At 40.3% G+C, this 26022-nt stretch overlaps 2 protein-coding genes across 5 annotated transcripts in view; both read right to left on the reverse strand.

Annotated features, from left to right (window-relative positions):
* The window catches only part of CDH26 (cadherin 26), a 57998-nt gene that overhangs the window by 21599 nt on the left and 10377 nt on the right, over positions 1-26022 (reverse strand). Inside the window, 6 exon segments of the mRNA XM_010365280.2 lie at positions 1741-1869; positions 2065-2231; positions 3810-3957; positions 15004-15153; positions 23136-23240; positions 24444-24500. Coding sequence (XP_010363582.2) covers positions 1741-1869; positions 2065-2231; positions 3810-3957; positions 15004-15153; positions 23136-23240; positions 24444-24500 — 756 coding nt within the window.
* Positions 23215-26022, reverse strand: part of FAM217B (family with sequence similarity 217 member B) — a 29454-nt gene continuing 26646 nt past the window's right edge. For all 4 annotated transcript variants that reach the window (XR_004052647.1, XR_004052645.1, XR_004052648.1 and 1 more), the window contains exons 5-6: positions 24444-24500; positions 23215-23240 (exon numbers count right to left, since the gene is read on the reverse strand). The gene's annotated coding sequence lies outside the window, so the exon portion shown is untranslated. The remainder of the gene's footprint in view (positions 23241-24443; positions 24501-26022) is intronic.

A 26022-nucleotide genomic window follows, 5' to 3' on the forward strand; every position in this document is an offset into this window, starting at 1 on the left:
ACTTCTGGTGAGGTGCTTTGGTTTGCAAACATTTCACTTTGGTTTATACAGGTTTTTTTTTTCTAATTAAATGACACCTTTTAAAAATAATTGTTTGCATCATTTATTCAACAACAGCTTCTGTGTACCATATTCCATTTCAGATGCTGTGAACAAGACGGGCAAAAATTCCGTCCTTGATGGAGCTGAGAGCTGAGAGAGTGTGTGTGTGTGTGTGTGTGTGTGTGTGTGTGTGTAGGACGACTTATAAAATAAATAAAGCTAATTGATTAAGTAGAACACTAATAAGCAGAAGAAAGCACAAAAGGGCTAGATGGTGTCCCAGGAAAGAAGTGGAAGGGTTTTAACTCAGTAGTCAAGAAAGGGCTCACTGAGAGAGTCAGGAGAAAGAAGGAAATATGGTGGATATTTACTTTTTAAAAAACACATACGGAATAGTAAAAAATAAAATATTGGAAATAGATCTTGAGTGATTCTTATTTTATCTCTTAGCCATCTCACATGCCTTAGGTGGAGCATCTATCCCAAATCATCTTACACAGTGGTTTTCAACACTTTCTTAAAGGCTGGGAGTCTTGCAGCCTGGGAAATCCCACGTGGACCCTGACATACAACGTTTTTAAAGGGTCACTGCAGTTACTTCTGTACTTGGATAAGGTAAGGTGGGGAAGGTGAGGCCAAAGACTACCTGCTCACCTTCCCTCTAGAATCCTGAACGTGGTGTGAAAACCTCAGGTGCAGACTTCTTACCCAAAGGTGATTGTTCTCCCGAGGGACATTTGGCAATGTCTGGTGACACTTTTGGTTGTCACAGCTGAGGGGCGCTACAGACATCTACTGGGCAGAGGCCAGGGACGCTGGTGAATATCCCGCAGCACACAGAGTAGCCCCCACTCCAAATAATCATCTGGCCCAGGGTCAATTGGGCTGAGCATAGGAACCCCTGACTCCAAGTAAACAGGAATGCCCTGTCTTCCCCTAGACCTCAGTTTTCCCATCTGTAAAACAGAAATCATGTCGTAGTTTCAATAATCAAAAATGAAAAAAATGCATGTAAAAGTTCTTAGCACAGTTTCTGGCATACAGCAGTCAAAAATGTAAGCTCATGTGACCATTATGAAGTGCTTCTGTGTCAATATGATTTGGCTTCTTGATTCTAGCTGAAGTCACTTTGGAGAACTGCATATATCTTGGGTGACTCCCCAATATAGCTTGGAGATTTGTCCCCACCCAAATCTCATGTTGAAATGTGATCCCAGTGTTGGAGGTGGGGCCTGCTGGGAAGTGTTTGGATCATGTGGGCAGATCCCTCATAAATAGCTCTGGCCATCCCCTTGGTGATAAGGAAGCTCTGGCCCTGAGTTCACATGAGATCTGGTCATTTAAAAGTGCGCGGCCCCTCTTACCTCTCTGGTTCCTCATTCTCCCCCACCCACGCCCCGTATCTTACATGCTCTTGCTGTCACCAAGCGACAAGCCTGCTCCCCCTTATCCTTTCGCCATGATCATAGGCTTCCTGAGGCCTCCCTAGAAGCTGGTCGGTGCCAGCACCAGGCTTCCTGTAAAGCCTATAGAACCATGAGCCAATTAAACCTCTTTTCTTTATAAATTACCCAGTCTCAGGTATGTCTTCACAGCAATATGATAACAGCCTAACACCCTCCCCAAGAAAAACTGAGCCTAGGACCCAGGGGCTACATGTTTTGGGGCTTAGATGTCGGGGCGGCCCCAGTGGCTCACGTTCTCCTGGGTAAATATGGGCCTGTGGTTGTTGCCTTCTTGCACATCCATGTGAATGGTGGCCGTGGATGACAGTGACGGTTCTCCACAGTCCCTGGCTCTGATTAGCAGTGTAAACTGAGGAGCAGTCTATGTGGGGAGGAAAAGGAAAGTTAAGCCCCTCAAATATGGGAAAGGAAAATATTAATAAAGACATATTCTGTTTTAGCAATTTCAACAGCAATCTAGCCACAGAGGGTTCCCCACTACAAATGTAGAATCTAAGCCTGGGGCTCAAGCATGGGCCACACATTTCATTTTTAAAAATAATAAAATCCACATAACCTCATAATCTAAGCACCCGGAGAGTCGTATTTCTCCACTAATGCAATCAACCTGGAAACCACTGTCTTTCAGTAATGGTGCTTGAGAAATGAGGAAGTAAAGGGCTTGAGAATTTGGAGTGTTTTCCTCATATAAATCGACTGCTAACATCTGAAAAATGGGTTGACCTAGAAAGAATTTTTAAAAACTGTTACTATCGGATAAAGGTAGCCTATCAAACCAGTAAGAGGATGAATTATTTGCTAAATGGCATTGGGGCATACACCAAAATGAGTGAAATGTTTAAATATGAAATAAACTATGGACATACTAGAAAAAGATAAGGATGAATATTTAATCAGCTATAAGATCAAGAACTTTCTAATCATGACTGCCAATGCAGAAGACTTACAAGACAAGACAAACCTGGCAGATCAGATTACATTTTAAAATCTCTGGCAAAAAACTATGGACAAAATTCAAAAGAAAATGATAAAGCAGGAAAATATATTTGAAACATACATGGCAGGCAGATATTCTTAAGACAGACTGCAGAGGTTAAAATCAAGAAAAATGACAAACACACTAACAGAAAAATGAAGAAAAGAAAGGAAAAAGCAACTAATAGAACACAGAAATGGCCAAGAAACATAGCAAAATGTTCAAGCACATGGTTATTAAAGACCAACAGCACACCAGGCAGCTTCACGGATTGCAGGCAGGTGAGCAAATGAGGACCCTTACGTTGTATGTGCAGGGCGAATCAGCAAGTCTGCATCTCTGAATTCATGCTAAATAAACAATGCTTGATTGGGACACATATTTAGCTTAAATTTTATCATTGAAATATATTTTATAAAAATAACAGAAAGTGGCAAAAAAACATAAATGTTCAACAATAGGAGATCGGTCAAATATTTTAAAGCATATCCATAAAATATTACACAACAGGGTATTTTAGAAAAATATCAGGTTACAAACAGTAAAATTGCACCTTTAGAGAGGAAATTTATAAATATGCACATGTGAAAAAGCACACCAAATATGTGTAAATATTTACTATATACACATATACAATGCGTACTATGATAAAGATGAAAAAATGTATGTATATACAAATACACATTTGTAATTATATATAAAAATGTGTGAATGTATACACATACATAATTTTAACATACAGCATGTGTACACGCAGACAGAAAATGCAAAGAAAAATGCTGAAAGAATACAAACTAAAACATTAATGGTTGTTATTTCTCGTGGGTAGCATTAAAGATGCTTTCTTTTTCAGTCTTTTCATTTCTTGGAATTTTTTAGAGAGATGATTATACAAAAGAAATGGTTTTTGTTATTAAAATAAATCCACATTCTAGTAAGAGTTGGGTTTAAGAATGCACAGTATCTGTAACTAGGAGGCTTTAGATGTGATCGTGTTGCCATTTTACAGACAAAAAATTTGCAGAGATATGCAGAAACTCATCATCTAGCTCTTTTTCCCTCACTGCATGTGGCTTTATTTTTAGAATGGCATTTACATATCAGCCCTTCCCACTGATGTAATTCCCACATCATTTTATTGCCGATACAAAACGAGGCTTACAGACCTCAAAGCACTTCGCTCAGATCCAAGTCCTGCAACCTCTGAGATGTGAACAGTAAAAACTCTCCCTGAAGATGACTAGGATCAAGCTCCTCATCAATATTAATGAAAAGGAACAGAGCAGAGACAGAAGGAAGCCCAGCAGCCCCTCAACCGCACACACCTGCAGATTGGTTTTCTTGCACAGTGATGTTAAATTCCTTCTCTGGAAACTGGGGTGCATGATGATTCACATCACTGATCCTAATGTTGAAAATCAAGGATTTATCCACAATTTTTCCTGTTGAGCGCTCCGCAACATCAAAATAAACCTAGGAAGCAGAGAGCTGTAAAAATCCTGCAGAACAATTTATTTGATGACACTCTAATAAAATAACTGTTATCCTAATTATGTGTTTACATCTCTCTCCTCCTCTAGACTGAGAGTTCCAAAGGGCAGGAATCAGACTGCCCTCATTCACCACATACCCCAGAGACCAAACACAGTACTGGCACAGACTAGGTGCTCAGCAAATGTGTAGAACAAGCCAATGCTCTGGCTTGGAAAAAAATGATGACTTATTATCAGGTTCAAATCTCAGTCTCTCCACTGGGTAAACACATGCAGGTTGCTAGTGAGCCTCCGTTTCTACAACCTATCAGTATTGTCATGAGAAATAAATGTATTAATTGAATATTACTGAAACATCACAGAGAGCAGACACTTAAAAATTTTGGGGAAAGTGAACATTTACAGTAACTAGCACAGCTACTGACATGCTATGTTTTTAAATGGCCACTGTACTTCTGCACTTCTGTACTTAGATAAGAAAAGTCAGTCAGTGTCAAATGTGCATATGTGTAGTCTTTCACTTCAAAAGGTCTCAAATCAATTGTTTAAGCTTCTGCCTTAAGAACTTTTAAAAAGAGATCATAATAAACCCAAACAAACAAAAAGTGATAGTAAAGGTAAGAGCATATATCAATAAAATGGAAAACAACACAACAATAGAGAAAGTCATGTAACCAAAAGCGATTCTTGGAAATGATCAATAAAATGAACAAACCTCTAAGAGGACTGATGAGAGAAAATAAGGAAGTGGGGAGAATTATCAATAACAAGAATGAAAGAAAGGATATCATTAGAGATTCTGCATATATTAGAAGAATAATAAGGACTAGTATGACTAAGTTTATGCCAATGAATACAGCAACTTAAATGAAAAGGACCAAATTCTTAATAAAGAAAAACTACCAAAACTTTCTCAAGAAGAAACAGAAAACCTGAATAGTCCTATATATATTTTTAAAGCAAAATTTGTAGTTTAAAATCTTTCAAGAAGTAAAAACAAAAACCCCAGGCCCAGATGACTTCAATGGTAAATTCTAGCAAAATATGAAAGAAAAAAGACTAATTCAACAGTCTCTTCCAAAAAGTATAAAAGGTAGAAAAACTTCTCAACTGATTATATTTTGTAAATTTTGTAAATTACAGGGAAAACTATACAACAATATCCCTCATGAATCTAGAGTTAAAAGTTCTCAACAAAATACTAACAACTAGTACCCAGAAATATATTAAGAGGATAGTACATTATGACCAAATGAGGTTTATCCAGAGAATTTTAGGCTGATTCAACTTTTGAAAGTTAATTTCAGCAACATCACAAGATGTAAAGTTAATCTACAAAAATCAACTACATTTATATAAACCAGCAATGAATACTTAGAAATAAATATTTAAAAATAGCCCAATTTACAAATCTAAAATATGTACAGGATCTATTTAGTGAAAATGTTACAACACCGATGAAAGAAATCAAAGAAGACCTAATTGAATGAAAAGATATACTGTGTTTACAGACTGAAAGACTCAGTATTGCCAAGATGACAGTTCTTCCCAAATTGACCTATAAAGTCAGCATGATCCCAGTCAAAAGACTAGCAGAATATTTTAGAGATATCAACAAGCTGATCTGAAAATTGTAGGGAAAGGCAAAGAAATTTGAATACCCAAAATCATTTTGAAAAAGAAACACAAAGTGAGTGGACTCACACTATATAATTTCAAGGTTTGTTATAAAAATACAGTAATCCAGAGAGTACAGTATTGATGAAAAGATAAATATATACATCATTGAAACAGAATCGAGTTAGAAATAGGCCCACACAAGTATGGTTGCTTGATTTTTGAGAATAGTACAAAGGCCTTTTCAATACATGATTCGGAAACAGTTAGATGTCCATATGCAAAAAAAAAAAAAAAAAAAAAGAACCTGGGTCTATATCTCACACTTTAGACAAAAATTAACTCAAAATGGATCACAGACCTACATGTAAAAAATAAAACTATAAAACTTTTAGTAAAAAAAAAAAAAAAAGGAGGAAATCTTGATGACAATGTATTAGATACAACACCAAAAACATGACCCAGAAGAGAAAATATTGATGAATTGGATTTTTATCAAAATGTAATAACTTTTGCTCGGTAGGAAATGTTGTTAAAAGAATGAAAAGACAAAGGAAAAGAATGAGAAGACAAAAATGAAAAGACAATTGCCTGAGAGAAAATACTTGCATTTCATATGCTGACAAAGGATTTGTATTCAAAACTCAATAAGAAAACAAACAATACATACCAGGTGGCTCAGGCCTGTAATCCCAGCACTTTGGGAGGCCAAGCCGGGCGGATCACCTGAGGTCAGGAGTTTAAGACCAGCCTGGCCAATATGGCAAAACGCAGTCTCTACTAAAAAAATACAAAAATTAGCCAGGCATGGTAGCAGGCACCTGTAATCCCAGCTACTCGGGAGGCTGAGGCAGGAGAATTACTTGAACCCAGGAGGTGGAGGTTGCAGTGAGCTGAGATTGCGCCATTGCACTCCAGCCCAGGAGACAAGAAAGAAACTCGTCTCAAAAAAAAAAGACAACAAACAATACAATTTTTAAATGGGCAAAGGGTTTGAACACACTTCTCCAAAAAAAGAGATGCAGATGTTAAATAAGTCATCATTTTTCACTAGGGAAATCCACATTAAAACTGCAATGAGCTATCACTACGCACCTTTTAGAACAGTTAAACTGAAAAAAACCTGACAATGCCAAGTTCAGCCAAAGATTCAGAGCAATCAGAATTCCTATACATTTCTAATGAGAATGCAAAATTATTCAGTTATTCTGAGAAATCGTTCAGGAATTGCTTATCAAATTAAACATACACTTACGAAAACCATCTAAGCCACTCCTAGTTATCTATCTACGATAAATGAAAACTGACATTCACATAAAAACCATATGTGGGCTGGGTACGGTGGCTCACACCTGTAATCCCAGCACTTTGAGAGGCTGAGGCAGGTGCATCACCTGAGGTCAGGAGTTCAAGACCAGCCTGGCCAACATGGTGAAACCTGGTCCCTACTAAAAATATAAAAATTAGCTAGGTGTGGTGGTGGGTGCCTGTAATCCCAGCTACTTGGGAGACTAAGGCAGGAGAATCACTTGAACCCAGGAGGCCGAGGTTGCAGTGAGCCGAGATCACACCATTGCACTCTAGCCTGGGCAAGAAGAGTGAAACTCCATCTCAAAAAAAAAAAAAAAAAAAAAAAGTGCATAGCAGCTTTAATCATCACTAAAATCGAAAAGATTCCAAGCATCCCTTAGTTTTATAAAGTGAGAAGCGAGATACTACTCAGCAATAAAACAGAACAAACTCGGCCAGTGCGGTGGCTCACATCTGTAATCCCAGCACTTTGGGAGGCCCAGGTGGGCAGATCATGAGGTCAGGAGATCGAGGCCATTCTGACCAACATGGTAAAACCCCGTCTCTACTAAAACACAAAAAATTAGCCTTGTGTGGTGGCGGGCGCCTGTAATACCAGCTACTCAGGAGGCTGAGGCAGGAGAATTGCTTGAACCTGGGAGGCAGAGGTTGCAGTGAGCCAAGATCGCACCACTGCATTCCAGCCTGGTGACAGAACAAGACTCCATCTCAAAAAAAAAAAAAAAAAAAAAAAGAACAAACTCTTGATGCACACAACAACATGGATGAATATAAGATTCATTATGCAAAGTGAAAAAAATCTAGACTTAAAAAGTCATGTATTGTGTGATTCTGTCTCTATGATGTTCTAAACAAGGTAAATTTATTGGGAGGGAAAATAAATGAGTGGTTTCCAGGGGTTAAGGGTGGAAGGAGGGTTTGTCAAAACTCTTAGAACTATACATCAAGAGATACAAATTTTACTGTACATAAGTTTTTAAAATAAATTTTTAAAAGAAAAATACACATTTGGAAGGAATAAAGGCAGTTAAGGGTTCTCAGGTCATTATATTGTCAAAGAAGTTACTAAAAACTTTATATTAAATCTAATAAGTGAAGAATGAATGTTATAATTCCTCTGTAATTATTTTTTCCTTCTGTGGAATTAGACCAGAGGGGAAAGTTGTGGGTGGGATGAGATTTTTCATATATTGTATAAAATTTCATAAGAAGCCCTTATTAATTTTATATGTAAAAAGTAAATATAAGGTTGAGCGTGGTGGCTTACACTATAATCCCAGCACTTTGGGAGGCCGAGGTGGGGGGACCACCTGAGGTCAGGAGTTCAAGATCAGCCTGGCCAACATAGTGAAACCCCATCTCCACAAAAACACAAAAATTAGCTGGGCATGATGGTGGGTGCCTGTGATCCCACTACTTGGGCGGCTGAGGTGGGAGAATCACTTGAACCCCGGAGGCAGAGGTTGCAGTGAGCCGAGATCGCACCATTGCACTCCAGCCTGGGCGAGAGAGCAAGACTTCATCTCAAAACAAACAAACAAATAAAAAGTAAGTATAAAGAATAGGAACTCTCATTTATTGCTGGTGAGAATGCAAAATGGTGCAGCCACTTTGGGAGACAGTTTGGCAGTTTCTTACAAAACTAAATGTACTCTTGCTACACAATCCAGCAATCACCCTTCCAAATGTGTTGAATATGTATGTGCACCCGACAACCTGCACACACGCGTTTACAGCAGCTTTATTCATGATCGTCAAACTCTGGAAGCTACCAAGACGTTTCTCAGTAGGTGAATAGGTAAATAAGCTGTGTCTATCCATACAATAGAATATTATACAATGAAAAAAAAGGCATAGAGGAACTTTAAATGGATATTGCCAAGTGAAAGAAGCCAGTCTGAAAAGGCTACATAGTGTATGATTCCAACTGTATAACCTTCTGGAAAAGGCAAAAGTGGGGAGACAGTAAAAAGACCAGTGGTTGCCAGGGGTTCTGGGGGTAGGAAGGGGTGAATGGGCAGAGCCCAGAGAATTTTTAGAGCAGTGAAACCATTCCCTATGACACTGTCATGGTGGACACATTTGTCGAAACCCATAAAAGGTAAGATGCCAAGAATGAACCCTAATGTAAACTCTGGGTTTTGGTTAACAGTAATGTAAAATACTGGCTCAACAATTATAGCAAATGTAGCACATAAATTATAGCAAATGCAGTACACTACTGCAAAACGTTCATAATAGGGGAATGTGAAGGGAGGGGGTGAGGGGAGGGTAGGATGGGAACTGTGTGCTTTCTATTCTGTGCTTCTATCAATCTAAAACTGCTCTAAAAAATGGAGTCCATTAATTTGAAAAATATGATGTCCCTACTTACAAAATAAATATATATATCTTAATAAAATATAATAAATATGAACTATAATAAAATACAAACCAGTGTATTTTAAATAAATATACATATTTTTACTCCTGAATCTCTCGTTGCTCTAGTATAAATGGTGCTTTTGTTTGTTGAAGGCTGAAAAGGCTGTGGGGAAGGCAGGAGTTCAGAGTCGCAGAAAAGAGAGCGGGAAAGGGCATGAATCCTGGCACGAGGGTGGTCCAGGCAGATGCCTGTTCTGCGTCGAGACCACTGGATTCTCAGGGACCAGCTGGTCGCCAGGTACAGTATCCTGCTTGGGGTAAAAAGGCTTATTGCAGAAGCGTGGCTGCCAGCTTCAGCCAGGCCCAGGGCAGACTCACCAGCGCCAGCCCTTCACGTAGATGGTCTCCCTTCATCCTCGCGGAAGCCCTGGAGGAAGACACCCTTGCTGTCTAGCTCTGCACCATGGAGAGACTAAGTGACTATTTCACCTTCAGCTTGGAAGTAGAGTAGCCCAGATCCAAGTCCAGTCAGGGATCAAGACTGCACCTTCCGCCGATTCTTCCCCATTTCACTCTACAGGCTACTCAGTGCGTGGCCCTCCCAGGGGGCCTCTCAGGGCCTTGAAAGCTTTAGGCAACACTCTCTCCATCCCCTTCCTCAGGGCCCTAAAGGTCTTTCCCTCTGTTTTGTTTCGCGCGGCTGCTTGAGCCCCCTTCCCCTGCAGACTTGCGGTCACTCCTCAGCTCCATCACCGCGGTCCCACCAGGTATCCTAGAACAGCAGCGCCCACGTCTAGCGCAGGTCAGCGCTCCTCCTCCTCCACAGTAGGAATGAGGGAGCCTTCAAGGCTTCTACTACGGAGCTAGTCCGCTTCAGGGACTTCAGGGACTCTAGCACACATTTTAAAATTTGTGTGCAAATAAATTGGCTTTCTCACACACCATCTCTACATTCTCCTCCATAATTTATGACTGTGCTAGCAACTCTTTGCTCCTTAATCACCCTGACTTCTGGCTGTAAAACCATGCCAACCATACTCCTTCCATTTAAAAAAAGAACCACTTGTGTGTCTTATGTTTATTATTTTATATTTCATTTATTATCCTAAAGCTACATATGAGCCCTTTAGTTCCATAAGACGCCTGAGAAACACGAGTGCTGTTTATTCTTTGGCAAGATGCTAAGAATTTCTAGGGTTTCGGATTACAATGGAGAAAAGAAATGTCATGGACATTTTCTGCACTTGGAAAGTGTTTCCAGCCTTTTGTTATAGCCTCAAGATTTATACCTTTGGATAAACAAACCATAGTGCGTTAACTGGATGCATCACCATATGCCTATTTGAAATTACAGGCACAAGATCTATGGCCTTACACACAAATGAGCACATGGAAACACCTTCAGGATCAAATGCACAATACAAAATCGCGCATGCATAGGTTAGACTGTGTGGTGATAAAAATTAACGCATAATTATTCTGAGAAATATAAAAGGATGGCTTTGGGGGCAGCTTTGTATTCTACAAAAATGAGCATATTTTGATGTAAATAGAGAAGGTCCATACACAGAAAAAAATTAAAACTTTTGCTGTTGCTGTCTCTGTCTTAAATCTTACAGTAATTCCCAACTAGTGTTACTGCTTTCTTGTAGATGCATGGAGTTAATAAAAAGTTAGCCTCCCACACACACTCCCTGAGCACAATTTTGCTTTTGGTTGGTTTTAGAGACCCTATCAGGATGCTCAAGAGTAAAGAAGTGCTACTAGAATGTCTTTTTGCTGCTACATTAGGCTTACTTGATTTTTAATAATGTACTATCTTGATGGACTGCCAAAGCCAGTAATAATCGTTCTCTCACAGGAGCAGATGGTTAAGCTAGGATGCTCAATTTGTGTAGTGTTTAGGACATGTCCTCATTTATAGGACATGGCTTATGCCACGCTTCCTGGTTGGTAATCCTTCTCATTGGACCGTTTCATATGCTCCTAAATAGTGTGTAAGCCCCTGGCTGTTAGTTTCCTGTGGCTGTTGTAACAAAATACCACAGACTCCATGGCTTACACTAGAAACTTATTCTCTTACAGTTCTGGAGGCTAGAGCTGAAATGGAGGAGTCAGCAGGGTTGGCTCTTCTGGAAGCTCTGAGGGAGAGACTATTCCCTGCCTCTCCTGGCTTCAGGTGGTTGCTAGCAAGCCTCGATATTCCTTGGCATCACTCTAATCTCTGCCTCCACCTTCACCTGGCATTCTCCTCTGCATCTGTCTCTGTGTCAAAGATTCCCTCTTGTTCTAAAGATACTGGTCACTGGGTTATGGCCCACCCTAATCCAGTATGACCTCATTTTAACTTGATCACACCTATCAAGACCCTATATCCAAATAAGGTCACAGGTGTGGGTACCATGAGTTAGGACTTGAACATCTCTTTTTGGGAGGCACAGTTCAACTCACAACACCCAGCAAGGCCGAGGCTACATTTTACTGTGCTCGCTCATTTGTTTACTCCTTCATCTAACATGATTAAGGGAGAACCTATTATGTGAGGAGCCCTGATCTTGACCCTGGGGCAATGGCAGACTTTCCCCAAAGTCAAGAATAAGGCAGAGTCTCTCTGCATTCTAATGGACCAGGATTCTAATGGAGGAGATCAACTATCAACAGAGAATTACACACGAAGTTCACATTTCAGGTGATGAGTGGTGTTGAGGAGAAAATAAAACAGGGTCATGAGATGGAGAGTGACAGGCAAGGTTGGGACATGCCTCAGAATCTCCACCTTGTATCTTTCCTTGTGGAAGTTCATAGTTAAATGAGAGGGCCACAGATCAAATAAGTACATAAATCAATAGACACATACAGACAACTGCGGTCAATGTTTGGGGAATCAGAACATGGATTTGGCCTAGCCAGGGAGCTCCAAGCATAGGGCCCTGAAAACCTGACATAACAGAACTCAGGGATGCCATGTGTTTCCCCCCACCCCACACTGTCACTCTTTGCTCTAAATGGTCCCTAGGATCTATCTGTGATGTGCCAAGCATTTCCAACTCAACTTTGAGTTTCAGGAAATGCTCTTAGATATTTGGCTTTAGCATTATCAGCTTTTAGACACAAAGCCCCATATTAGACATTATGAATGCCAACCCTTACTACATCATTTAAAATGTTAAAAGCATCGTTCGCAAAAATGTTCTCCCATTCTGTAGGCTGTCTGTTTACTCTGTTGATAGTTTCTTTTGCATCTGAAAAAGATCTAATATCTAGCATCTATAAGGAACTTAAACAAAATTACAAGAAAAAAACCCAATTAAAAAGTGGACAAAAGATATAAACAGACACTTTTCAAAAGAAGATATACTTGTGGCCAGTAAGCTTATGAAAAAAAGCTCAACATCACTGATTATTAGAGAAATGAAAATTAAAACCGCAATGAGATACCATCTCACACCAGTCAGAATGGCCATTATTAAAAAGTCAAAAAACAACAGATGCTGGTGAGGTTGCAGACAAATAAAACAAAAGGAGCATGTATATACTCTTGGTGGGAGTGTAAATTACTTCAACCATTGTAGAAGACAGTGTGGTGATTCCTCAAAGAGCTAAAAACAGGAAATATTATTCAACCCAGCAATCCTATTACTGGGTATATACCCAAAGGAATATAAATCATTCTACCATAAAGACATATGCATGAGTATGTTCACTGCAGCAGGATTCACAGTAGCAAAGACATGAAATCAACCTAAATGCCTATCAATGGTAGAATGGATAAAGAAAATATGGTACATATATACCATGGAATACTATGCAGCCATAAAAAAGAATGAGATTGTGTCCTTTGCAGGAACATGGATGGAGCTGGAAGCCATTATCCTTAGCAAACTAACACAGGAACAGAAAACCAATACTGCATGTTCTCACTTATAAATAGGAGCTAAATGATGAGGACACATGGACACACAGAAGGGAACGGACACTGGAATCTCTCAGAGGGTGAAGGGTGGGAAGAGGGAGAGGATCAGGAAAACTAACTAGTGGGTACTAGGCTTAATATCTGGATGATGAAATAATCTGTACACCAAACCCTCATTATACAAGTTTACCTATATAACAAACCTGTACATGAACTTAAAATGAAAGTTAAAAATAATAACAATAATAAAAGGGAAGGAAAAAATAAAATATTAAAAGCAAACAAGCAACAACAACAAGTGAGCAGCTGAATGTTTGGCTCCATCCTTGCACAGATCATGACCATCACTACGTCCTCCCTACTCAATGTGTGGAAGCCCGAGGAACAGCAGCATGAGCATCACCTGGAGCTTGCTAGACATGCAGGCTCTCAGGCTTCACCCTGACCTACTAAAACAGAATCTGCATTTCTACCAAGATCCCTAAGTGATCTGTTTGCTCATTAAAGATTGAGAAGTGCTATCTCAGTGTCTCCTTATGACTACTCTCTACTCCTTCTTTTTAACAGACACTGCGAAGTCTACACAGAAGGGAGGCATGCATTCATATGGATAAGGAAGACCTAGAGAGTCATCTTTGCATGTTCATTGGAATTTTAGGAGAATTTCCACCTATTTAAAAATTAGAGAGTCAGAGCCTATTAGTGAGTTAAGGGTTTATCTTTTATTGTGTATATCAGTACATTGAGATCACTGGAGAAAAGCTTCATAGATTACTTTTCTTGAATGTTAATCAACATCTTTCCACCCTGAAAAAGTTAATGAACAAATGTACAGCCAAGCAGGCCTGAGAACCAAGCCTAGTTTCCAACAGCTCCAGTCCGCTGAAGTCAAAATAGAACACATTTTGACTACCTAAGGACTCCCTATTATGTTAGATGGGTAACGTGATACATGGTTTAGGGCTTTTTTCTTTATGATTTCTTTTCCTAGTTTAGAACCTGAATTTCAACTTCATAGTAAACCACAGTGTTGCAGTGATGAAATCGTAAAGAAAACCTGCACTCACAATAAGACATCGTCAACAGGTATGAACAGGTATGCAATTGCTCATGCACCAGTTATTGGGCCACCCACTGGGTCTGTTATGGCTTGTCTCCATATTTCAGAAGTCACTCATAAAAAAATAAATTAGGCCAGGCGCGGTGGCTCACGCCTGTCATCCCAGCACTCTGGGAGGCCAAGGCAGGGGGATCACAAGGTCAGGAGATTGAGACCATCCTGGCTAACACAGTGAAATCCCGTCTCTACTAAAAATACAAAAAATTAGCCGGACGTGGTGGCAGGCGCCAGTAGTCCCAACTACTCCGGAGGCTGAGGCAGGAGAATGGCATGAACCGAGGAGGCAGAGCTTGCAGTGAGCCAAGATCGCGCCACTGCACTCCAGCCTGGGCGACAGAGCAAGACTCCATCTCAAAAATAAATAAATAAATACATATATAAATACATAAGCCCATTTTATAAACATTCTGTGACCCTATCCCCAAGTGCTTTCAGATATCTCGATCATGCTAGGACACTGGTCATTAGAATAAAGACCCATAGCAGCTCACATCGATTGCAGAAATCATTACAAAGCCAAAGCCCACAACTCTAAAAGAAGATTACAAAAGTCTCAGGCATACTCGTAAAGCTTGTCACAAGGCATAATTTCTCAGTCTCCCGGAACCTGGCACAGAGTCAGCTTAAATAATGCTTACCAAATACAACAGTCTTGCAAGAGCTTTTAAATCCAAGCTTAGAATATATCAAATTTTAGATACCGTGAAAGACGGTGTCACTTCTCAATCAACAGGGCGGTGAACATATATCCTTCCGTTCTCATGATCTTTAAGAGAAAACAAACCAATCTCTGGATATTCATCCACACCAGGTCCACTGAGTAGATACATTAGCGACATGTTATTGAACAGCTAGAAGGAGGAAAAATGAAAAGGAGGATGAGAATAAGCCACAATGATAATCAAGTATCAAGGCTAAGAATCAATGGCATCTTTAAGAAATTATACCCAGCAATGGCACATCTGCCAAAGAAATAAACAGATGGGCAGAGATGCAGGAGCAATGGCATTGAACTGTTGGCTGCAGTTTGGTCTGTAATAGTGACAATTTGGAAATAGCATAAATGTTCATTGACATGAAAAAAATAATATAGTGATACTTCCTTCACATACCATGGGATACTCTGTAGCCTTCAAAAATGTATTTACACTGCGATGGAAAGACGGAAAGATGAGCAGGACACATTGCTAAACAAGAAAGGCAAGCAGAACAACACACCAAGTGTGATCTCATTTCTTTGACGCAGATTCATATCAGAAAATCTGTAAAGAAATATCTGGAACCACACATAGCAATTTATTTAATATTGATTATCCCTTGAAGGAAAGAGAAGTAGTGATCACACAACTAACATCTAGAAAGAGTTTAGAATGAGTGGGCCTACAATCTGTCTTGCTTGCCTTAACCTATTTAATCTTTAAAACATCTCTGAAATGTAGGCAATATCATCGACCCCATTGTACAGACACATTAAGAATCTCTAACTTACCCAGCAAGGACGTGATGCAATAGGAATATGAACCCACTCACTCCCCCTGACTCTTAGGAGTATATACTTTAAACCACTGAGACTTGAAAACTTTCTGTACTCTTTACATTTGTTTTTTAACAGTAGACATGTACTGTTTCCTTTTTCTAAGAATCACAGAATGTCACAGAACGTCAGAGCTTAATCAGTACATAATTCAAAGGGCCATTGGTACCAGGAAGGTAGCAGAAATAAACAACATGAGCCTGGTGGAAAGATTCTACTATTCCAATACCATGTGACTTTTTCAAGGCAGTGCTTGCCCTCAACACGAGGGAGGAAATAGGGAGTGGTGGAAACTGTGGTATTCAGAGTAACTCAAGCCCCACCTAATTGTTGTCATGTGGGAATGTGGGTTCCATGTGGCGAGAACTTTCCACTTTTAAAAAGTCTCTAGAGGGGCAGAGCAAGATGGCCAAATAGGAACAGCTCCAGTCTCCAACTCCCAGCGTGAGCGACACAGAAGACCGGTGATTTCTGCATTTTCAATTAAGGTACTGGGGTCATCTCACTGGGGAGTGCCAGACAATCGGTGCTGGTCAGCTGCTGCAGCCCGACCAGCGAGAGCTGAAGCAGGGTGAGGCATCGCCTCACCTGGGAAGCGCCAGGGGGAAGGGAATCCCTTTTCCTAGCCAGGGGAACTGAGACACACAACACCTGGAATATCCGGTAACTCCCACCCCAATACTGCGCTTTAAGCAAACGGGCACACCAGGAGAATATATCCCACACCTGGCCGGGAGGGTCCCACGCCCACGGAGCCTCCCTCATTGCTAACACAGCAGTCTGCGATCTAACCGCAAGTCAGCAGCGAGGCTGGGGGAGGGGCACCCGCCATTGCTGAGGCTTAAGTAGGTAAACAAAGCCACTGGGAAGCTCGAACTGGGTGGAGCTCACAGCAGCTCAAGGAAACCTGCCTGTCTCTGTAGACTCCACCTCTGGGGACAGGGCACAGCTAAAAAACAACAGGGGAAGCAGCAGAGGCCTGTGCAGACCTGAACGACTCTGTCTGACAGCTTTGAAGAGAGCAGTGGATCTCCCAACACGGAGGCTGAGATCTGAAAACGGACAGACTACCTGCTCAAGTGGGTCCCTGACCCCTGAGTAGCCTAACTGGGAGACATCCCCCACTAGGGGCAGTCTGACACCCCACACCTCACAGGGTGGAGTACACCCCTGAGAGGAAGCTTCCAAAGTAAGAATCAGACAGGTACACTCGCTGTTCTATCTTCTGCAACCTCTGCTGCTGATACCCAGGCAAACAGGGTCTGGAGTGGACCTCAAGCAATCTCAAACAGACCTACAGCTGAGGGTCCTGACTGTCAGAAGGAAAACTATCAAACAGGAAGGACACCTATACCAAAACCCCATCAGTACGTCACCATCATCAAAGACCAGAGACAGATAAAACCACAAAGATGGGGAAAAAGCAGGGCAGAAAAGCTGGAAATTCAAAAAATAAGAGTGCATCTCCCCCTGCAAAGGAGCGCAGCCCATCGCCAGCAATGGATCAAAGCTGGTCAGAGAATGACTTTGACGAGATGAGAGAAGAAGGGTTCAGTCCATCAAACTTCTCAGAGCTAAAGGAGGAATTACGTACCCAGCGCAAAGAAACTAAAAATCTTGAAAAAAGAGTGGAAGAATTGACAGCTAGACTAATTAATGCAGAGAAGGTCATAAACGAAATGACAGAGATGAAAACCATGACACGAGAAATACGTGACAAATGCATAAGCTTCAGTAACCGACTCCATCAACTGGAAGAAAGAGTATCAGCGATTGAGGATCAAATGAATGAAATGAAGCGAGAAGAGAAACCAAAAGAAAAAAGAAGAAAAAGAAATGAACAAAGCCTGCAAGAAGTATGGGATTATGTAAAAAGACCAAATCTACGTCGGATTGGGGTGCCTGAAAGTGAGGGGGAAAATGGAACCAAGTTGGAAAACACTCTTCAGGATATTATCCAGGAGAACTTCCCCAACCTAGTAGGGCAGGCCAACATTCAAATTCAGGAAATACAGAGAATGCCACAAAGATACTCCTCGAGAAGAGCAACTCCAAGACACATAATTGCCAGATTCACCAAAGTTGAAATGAAGGAAAAAATCTTAAGGGCAGCCAGAGAGAAAGGTCGGGTTACCCACAAAGGGAAGCCCATCAGACTAACAGCAGATCTCTCGACAGAAACTCTACAAGCCAGAAGAGAGTGGGGGCCAATATTCAATGTTCTTAAAGAAAAGAATTTTCAACCCAGAATTTCATATCCAGCCAAACTAAGTTTCATAAGTGAAGGAGAAATAAAATCCTTTACAGATAAGCAAATGCTTAGAGATTTTGTCACCACCAGGCCTGCCTTACAAGAGACCCTGAAGGAAGCCCTAAACATGGAAAGGAACAACCGGTACCAGCCATTGCAAAAACATGCCAAAATGTAAAGACCATCGAGGCTAGGAAGAAACTGCATCAACTAATGAGCAAAATAACCAGTTAATATCATAATGGCAGGATCAAGTTCACACTTAACAATATTAACCTTAAATGTAAATGGACTAAATGCTCCAATTAAAAGACACAGACTGGCAAACTGGATAAAGAGTCAAGACCCATCAGTCTGCTGTATTCAGGAGACCCATCTCACATGCAGAGACATACATGGGCTCAAAATAAAGGGATGGAGGAAGATCTACCAAGCAAATGGAGAACAAAAAAAAAAGCAGGGGTTGCAATCCTAGTCTCTGATAAAACAGACTTTAAACCATCAAAGATCAAAAGAGACAAAGAAGGCCATTACATAATGGTAAAGGGATCAATTCAACAGGAAGAGCTAACTATCCTAAATATATATGCACCCAATACAGGAGCACCCAGATTCATAAAGCAAGTCCTTAGAGACTTACAAAGAGACTTAGACTCCCATACAATAATAATGGGAGACTTCAACACTCCACTGTCAACATTAGACAGATCAACGAGACAGAAAGTTAACAAGGATATCCAGGAATTGAACTCATCTCTGCACCAAGCGGACCTAATAGACATCTATAGAACTCTCCACCCCAAATCAACAGAATATACATTTTTCTCAGCACCACATCGCACTTATTCCAAAATTGACCACATAGTTGGAAGTAAAGCACTCCTCAGCAAATGGAAAAGAACAGAAATTAAAACAAACTGTCTCTCAGACCACAGTGCAATCAAACTAGAACTCAGGACTAAGAAACTCAATCAAAACCGCTCAACTACATGGAAACTGAACAACCTGCTCCTGAATGACTACTGGGTACATAATGAAATGAAAGTGGAAATAAAGATGTTCTTTGAAACCAATGAGAACAAAGATACAACATACCAGAATCTCTGGGACACATTTAAAGCAGTGTGTAGAGGGAAATTGATAGCACTAAATGCCCACAAGAGAAAGCAGGAAAGATCTAAAATTGACACTCTAACATCACAATTAAAAGAACTAGAGAGGCAAGAGCAAACACATTCAAAAGCTAGCAGAAGGCAAGAAATAACTAAGATCAGAGCAGAACTGAAGGAGATAGAGACACAAAAAATCCTCCAAAAAATCAATGAATCCAGGAGTTGGTTTTTTGAAAAGATCAACAAAATTGACAGACCGCTATCAAGACTAATAAAGAAGAAAAGAGAGAGGAATCAAATAGATGCAATAAAAAATGATAAAGGGGATATCACCACCGACCCCACAGAAATACAAACTACCATCAGAGAATACTATAAACACCTCTATGCAAATCAACTAGAAAATCTAGAAGAAATGGATAATTTCCTGGACACTTACACTCTCCCAAGACTCAACCAGGAAGAAGTTGAATCCCTGAATAGACCAATAGCAGGCTCTGAAATTGAGGCAACAATTAATAGCCTACCCACCAAAAAAAGTCCAGGACCAGATGGATTCACAGCTGAATTCTACCAGAGGTACAAGGAGGAGCTGGTACCATTCCTTCTGAAACTATTCCAATCAATAGAAAATGAGGGAATCCTCCCTAACTCATTTTATGAGGCCAACATCATCCTGATACCAAAGCCTGGCAGAGACATAACAAAAAAAGAGAATTTTAGACCAATATCCCTGATGAACATCGATGCAAAAATCCTCAATAAAATACTGGCAAACCAGATTCAGCAGCACATCAAAAAGCTTATCCACCATGATCAAGTGGGCTTCATCCCTGAGATGCAAGGCTGGTTCAACATTCGCAAATCAATAAACATAATCCAGCATATAAACAGAACCAAAGACAAGAACCACATGATTATCTCAATCGATGCAGAAAAGGCTTTTGACAAAATTCAACGGCCCTTCATGCTAAAAACGCTCAATAGATTCGGTATTGATGGAACGTACCTCAAAATAATAAGAGCTATTTATGACAAACCCACAGCTAATATCATACTGAATGGGCAAAAACTGGAAAAATTCCCTTTGAAAACTGGCACAAGACAGGGATGCCCTCTGTCACCACTCCTATTCAACATAGTGTTGGAAGTTCTGGCTAGGGCAATCAAGCAAGAGAAAGAAATCAAGGGTATTCAGTTAGGAAAAGAAGAAGTCAAATTGTCCCTGTTTGCAGATGACATGATTGTATATTTAGAAAACCCCATTGTCTCAGCCCAAAATCTCCTTAAGCTGATAAGCAACTTCAGCAAAGTCTCAGGATACAAAATTAATGTGCAAAAATCACAAGCATTCTTATACACCAGTAACAGACAAACAGAGAGCCAAATCATGAATGAACTTCCATTCACAATTGCTTCAAAGAGAATCAAATACCTAGGAATCCAACTTACAAGGGATGTAAAGGACCTCTTCAAGGAGAACTACAAACCACTGCTCAGTGAAATAAAAGAGGACACAAACAAATGGAAGAACATACCATGCTCATGGATTGGAAGAATCAATATCGTGAAAATGGCCATACTGCCCAAGGTTATTTATAGATTCAATGCCATCCCCATCAAGCTACCAATGAGTTTCTTCACAGAATTGGAAAAAACTGCTTTAAAGTTCATATGGAACCAAAAAAGAGCCCGCATTGCCAAGACAATCCTAAGTCAAAAGGACAAAGCTGGAGGCGTCACGCTACCTGACTTCAAACTATACTACAAGGCTACAGTAACCAAAACAGCATGGTACTGGTACCAAAACAGAGATATAGACTAATGGAACAGAACAGAGTCCTCAGAAATAATACCACACATCTACAGCCATCTGATCTTTGACAAACCTGAGAGAAACAAGAAATGGGGAAAGGATTCCCTATTTAATAAATGGTGCTGGGAAAATTGGCTAGCCATAAGTAGAAAGCTGAAACTGGATCCTTTCCTTACTCCTTATACGAAGATTAATTCAAGATGGATTAGAGACTTAAATGTTAGACCTAATACCATAAAAACCCTAGAAGAAAATCTAGGTAGTACCATTCAGGACATAGGCATGGGCAAGGACTTCATGTCTAAAACACCAAAAGCAACGGCAGCAAAAGCCAAAATTGACAAATGGGATCTGATTAGACTAAAGAGCTTCTGCACAGCAAAAGAAACTACCATCAGAGTGAACAGGCAACCTACAGAATGGGAGAAAATTTTTGCAATCTACTCACCTGACAAAGGGCTAATATCCAGAATCTACAAAGAACTCAAACAAATATACAAGAAAAAAACAAACAACCCCATCAAAAAGTGGGCAAAGGATATGAACAGACATTTCTCAAAAGAAGACATTCATACAGTCAACAGACACATGAAAAAATGCTCATCATCACTCGCCATCAGAGAAATGCAAATCAAAACCACAATGAGATACCATCTCACACCAGTTAGAACGGCAATCATTAAAAAGTCAGGAAACAACAGGTGTTGGAGAGGATGTGGAGAAATAGGAACACTTTTACACTGTTGGTGGGATTGTAAACTAGTTCAACCATTGTGGAAAACAGTATGGCAATTCCTCAGGGATCTAGAACTAGATGTACCATATGACCCAGCCATCCCACTACTGGGTGTATACCCAAAGGATTATAAATTATTCTACTACAAAGACACATGCACACGTATGTTTATTGCGGCACTATTCACAATAGCAAAGACTTGGAATCAACCCAAATGCCCATCTGTGACAGACTGGATTAAGAAAATGAAAATGTGGCACATATATACCATGGAATACTATGCAGCCATAAAAAAGGATGAGTTTGCGTCCTTTGTAGGGACATGGATGCAGCTGGAAACCATCATTCTTAGCAAACTATCACAAGAACAGAAAACCAAACACCGCATGTTCTCACTCATAGGTGGGAACTGAACAATGAGATCACTTGGACTCGGGAAGGGGAACATCACACACTGGGGCCTATCATGGGGAGGGGGGAGGGGGAGGGATTGCATTGGGGAGTTATACATGATATAAATGATGAATTGATGGGTGCTGACGAGTTGATGGGTGCCGCACACCAACATGGCACAAATATACATATGTAACAAACCTGCACGTTATGCACATGTACCCTACAACTTAAAGTATAATAAAAAATGAAAAAAAAAAAGAAAGTTAAAAAAAAAAAAAGTCTCTAGAAGGGCAAAATTTTTAAGACAGTGTGCCTATTTATTTATTTATTTATTATTTATTTATTTATTTATTTTTTTTTGAGATGGAGTCTCGCTCTGTCGCCCAGGCTGGAGTGTAGTGGTGCAATCTTGGCTCACTGCAAGCTCTGCCTCCCGGGTTCATGCCATTCTCCTGCCTCAGCCTCTGAAGTAGCTGGGACCACAGGCGCCCGCCACCATGCCCGGCTAATTTTTTGTATTTTTAATAGAGATGGGATTTCACCATGTTGGCCAGGATGGTCTCGATGACCTGATCTCATGATCCGTCCTCCTCTGCCTCCCAAAGTGCTGGGATTACAGGTATGAGCCACTGCGCCCAGTCGACAATCTCCCTATTTTTAAATACTATTTAAAAAAAAAAAAAAAAACACCTCTGCATGGGCCAAATAAAGCAGACCTGTCAGTTGGAATTAACCACTCTGTTGCTGTATAAGATTCTCATCAGACACTCACATGGAGAAGTGACTCGCTCAAAGTCACATACCCAGGTAGAGGTAGAGTGAGTTCTAGAACGCAGGCATCCTGAACCCCAGGCCAGTGCTCTTTATGCTCTCCTTCACTCCCTGGCCTCACTAGCACAAAAACCTTTCAAGACTTAATCTTCCTGGCCAAAGGGCATGCTGACTCAGAGGCCATGATGGGGTCATTCCTTAAGAGTAGGCACCTCACCTCACCAATCAGTTTGGGAAAGGGTCCCAGGTCTTCCTCCTCCAGCTCCAAGGTGGTGATAACCCATCTTCTCTTGGATCGCTGTAGAGGCTGGTAGCTCTTTCCCTGGAAATTATAGTGACAATGATGACAATAAGGATGGCAGTGATGCTCACAGCCAGGATTTATCACACCATCGCTTCATGTAAAGGCCCTGTGCTGACATTTGGCCTGCATTCTCTCATCCCCACAACAGCCACCTAAGCTTGGAAAATCCAAGTGCTTGTCTTCTTAAGAAGCTTAAGAGTCATCTTAAGCTGGTACCAATGGCTCTTTGAATTATGTACTGATTAAGCTCTGGTATAGCTGTGACACTCTGTGATTCTTAGAAAAAGGAAACAGTACACGCCTACTGTTAAAAACAAACATAAAAAGTACAAGAAGCTTAAGAGTCATCTCTAACCATGGGGCAGACGCCACCCAATGATTTGACATGGTTCTTGAGATAATTTTAGGAGCTATCCAGACATAGCATTAAAGATGACTGTCTGCTATGTGCCAATGGCTGTCCTATAGTAGACATACAAGCAGTTGTTGAGAAAGTTTTCCCACTTCCATTTATCTCTCAATCTTCCTGAAATTATTGATGATTAGGTGCTGATAGACCTTTAATGCCTCTCTGTCTACGAATATCCCTTTTAACAAATGTGCAGACGTGTACACAAACAGAAAGAGAGTGACTTAGACTCAGATCTTTGGCTCAGACATGTGTCAGGTAAGGGAATACACGAAATTAAAGCATTGTTTTGTTTGCATTATATATTTTCACAGTTGCCGTCTGTTATAAGTGAAGCTGGTTTGTAGCCACATTAATTTTATCAACAAAAATACAAGTTCTTTTTTAAAAAAAATTGCTTAATGATAAAGTGAATTGACCAAGAGAACAATACCAAGTAAATAATCACAACATGGCACGAGGATATGGCAAAACCTCACAGTGGTAGGTGCATGACTGGTGCAATGGAAAATAATAAGTCCAATATATTCTAATTCCATAAAGAAGAAAGTGATGTGGACAAACCTCCAAGCTTGTGGTGTACAGTTGAATTTTGATGTTTGCAGGCTGCTCATATTCTAATTAGACATAAAAGCATCATCTGCAACTCTCTGGCAGTCCCTCAAGAGTCTAAAAGGCCACACGTGGTTACTATTTTATTTTCTGCAAACCAAACATTGGTCGGCACTAAAGACCTCCAAACTGCAATTCTGTTTCTAAGTCAGGTGTAGAGACTGATTTTATCTATTAAGAAACTGATTTCCAAACCTCACCTTTGTTTGCTTAGTAAGATCATCTGTTTCCTGTTGGACACTGTCAACGGTACTGACCTTAAAAATAAAAATAATGTTAATCAGTAGAGAATATACTTATCAGAATCACATGGAAACTGCCTGGAGTTGCACAAATCTAGAATTAGAAATGGCAGAAAAAGAACTTCTGTATTTAGTTTTGGTAAATAGAATTTCTTACCTCTACATCTTAATTCATGATTACCACTTCTCTTCTCTAACTATAGGAGAAATAATGAAAAGAATTCTGATTTATTATTACCAATGGTGGGGAGACATTTAAAATCATAAAATACTACTGTTAATTAACAAAGCAGGCAGCAGAACTTGTTTATTCAGGATGAGCACAGAGTATTTATATGTACACATGTAAAATAACACCAAATATTAATTGATGATGAGCTTTAAGTGGGATTTTCTTTTCTTTTTTTTGCCCCTTTTTTCTAGGCATTATTTACAATAATTAATAATAGACATGGCACTTTACATTTACATAATGACTTAGAGTGATAATACTTATTTATAATTTATATCTCAACAATCCTTTCCCTTCCTCCAAAAAATACATGTGCAAGACTGTTGAAATAGAAAGAGATAAGTTGGCCAGGCATGGTGGCTCACACTTGTAATCCCAGTATTTTGGGAGGCCAAGGCAGGTGGATCCCCCAAGGTCAGGAGTTCGAGACCAACCTGACCAATATGATGAAACCCTGTCTCTACTAAAAATACAAAAATTAGCCAGTCATGGTGGCACGCACCTGTAATCCCAAGTACTCGGGAGGCTGAGACAGGAGAATTGCCTGAACCTGGGAGGCGGAGGTTGCAGTGAGATTTGATCACACCACTGCACTCCAGCCTGGGCAACAGAGCGAGACTTCATCTGAAAAGAGAGGGAGAAGGAAGGAAGGAAGGAAGGAAGGAAGGAAGGAAGGAAGGAAGGAGGGAGGGAGGGAGGGAGGGAGGGAGGGAGGGAGGGAGGAGGAAGGAAGGAAGGAAGGAAGGAAGGAAGGAAGGAAGGAAGGAAGGAAGGAAGGAAGGAAGGAAGGAAGGAAGGAAGGAAGGAAGGGGAAAGGCCCTGCAATGTATGGTTAGAACCAGCAGCAAACAAAAGTGTGAGAGTAGGGAGGGAGAGAGACAGTGTGCAAGCAGGATGACTAGAATAAAGCGAATGGGGCAAAAAGTATGAACAACTGGTGAATTTTCACACAGGGTATTTTGGAATTCTTTGTATTTTCTTTAAATCTTACAAGTTTTATACCAAAACAAAAAGTTATCAAAAAAAACAATTTCATGAACTAAGATTGGGTATTCAATTTAGCACTAAGATTCTTGCCAATTATAATAAAAAGGGAAAGTCTGTCTTTAAAAAAATGAAACTTTTTAATAAAACCTCTTCTTGCTATACAGTCTTCCTGTTTAAAAGAAAATTTGATAGCAAAATGCTTTAAGCATACAGAAAGAAATAGAGAATGGCATAATGACGCCCATCACCTAGTTCTATTAAACCTTAATACAAAAGTATTGCTTCGAAGTGTTGAGATGTAAATTGTTACAGATAAAA

This window comes from Rhinopithecus roxellana, chromosome 13 (genome assembly GCF_007565055.1).
Source record: "Rhinopithecus roxellana isolate Shanxi Qingling chromosome 13, ASM756505v1, whole genome shotgun sequence".
Taxonomy (NCBI): Eukaryota; Metazoa; Chordata; class Mammalia; order Primates; family Cercopithecidae; genus Rhinopithecus; species Rhinopithecus roxellana.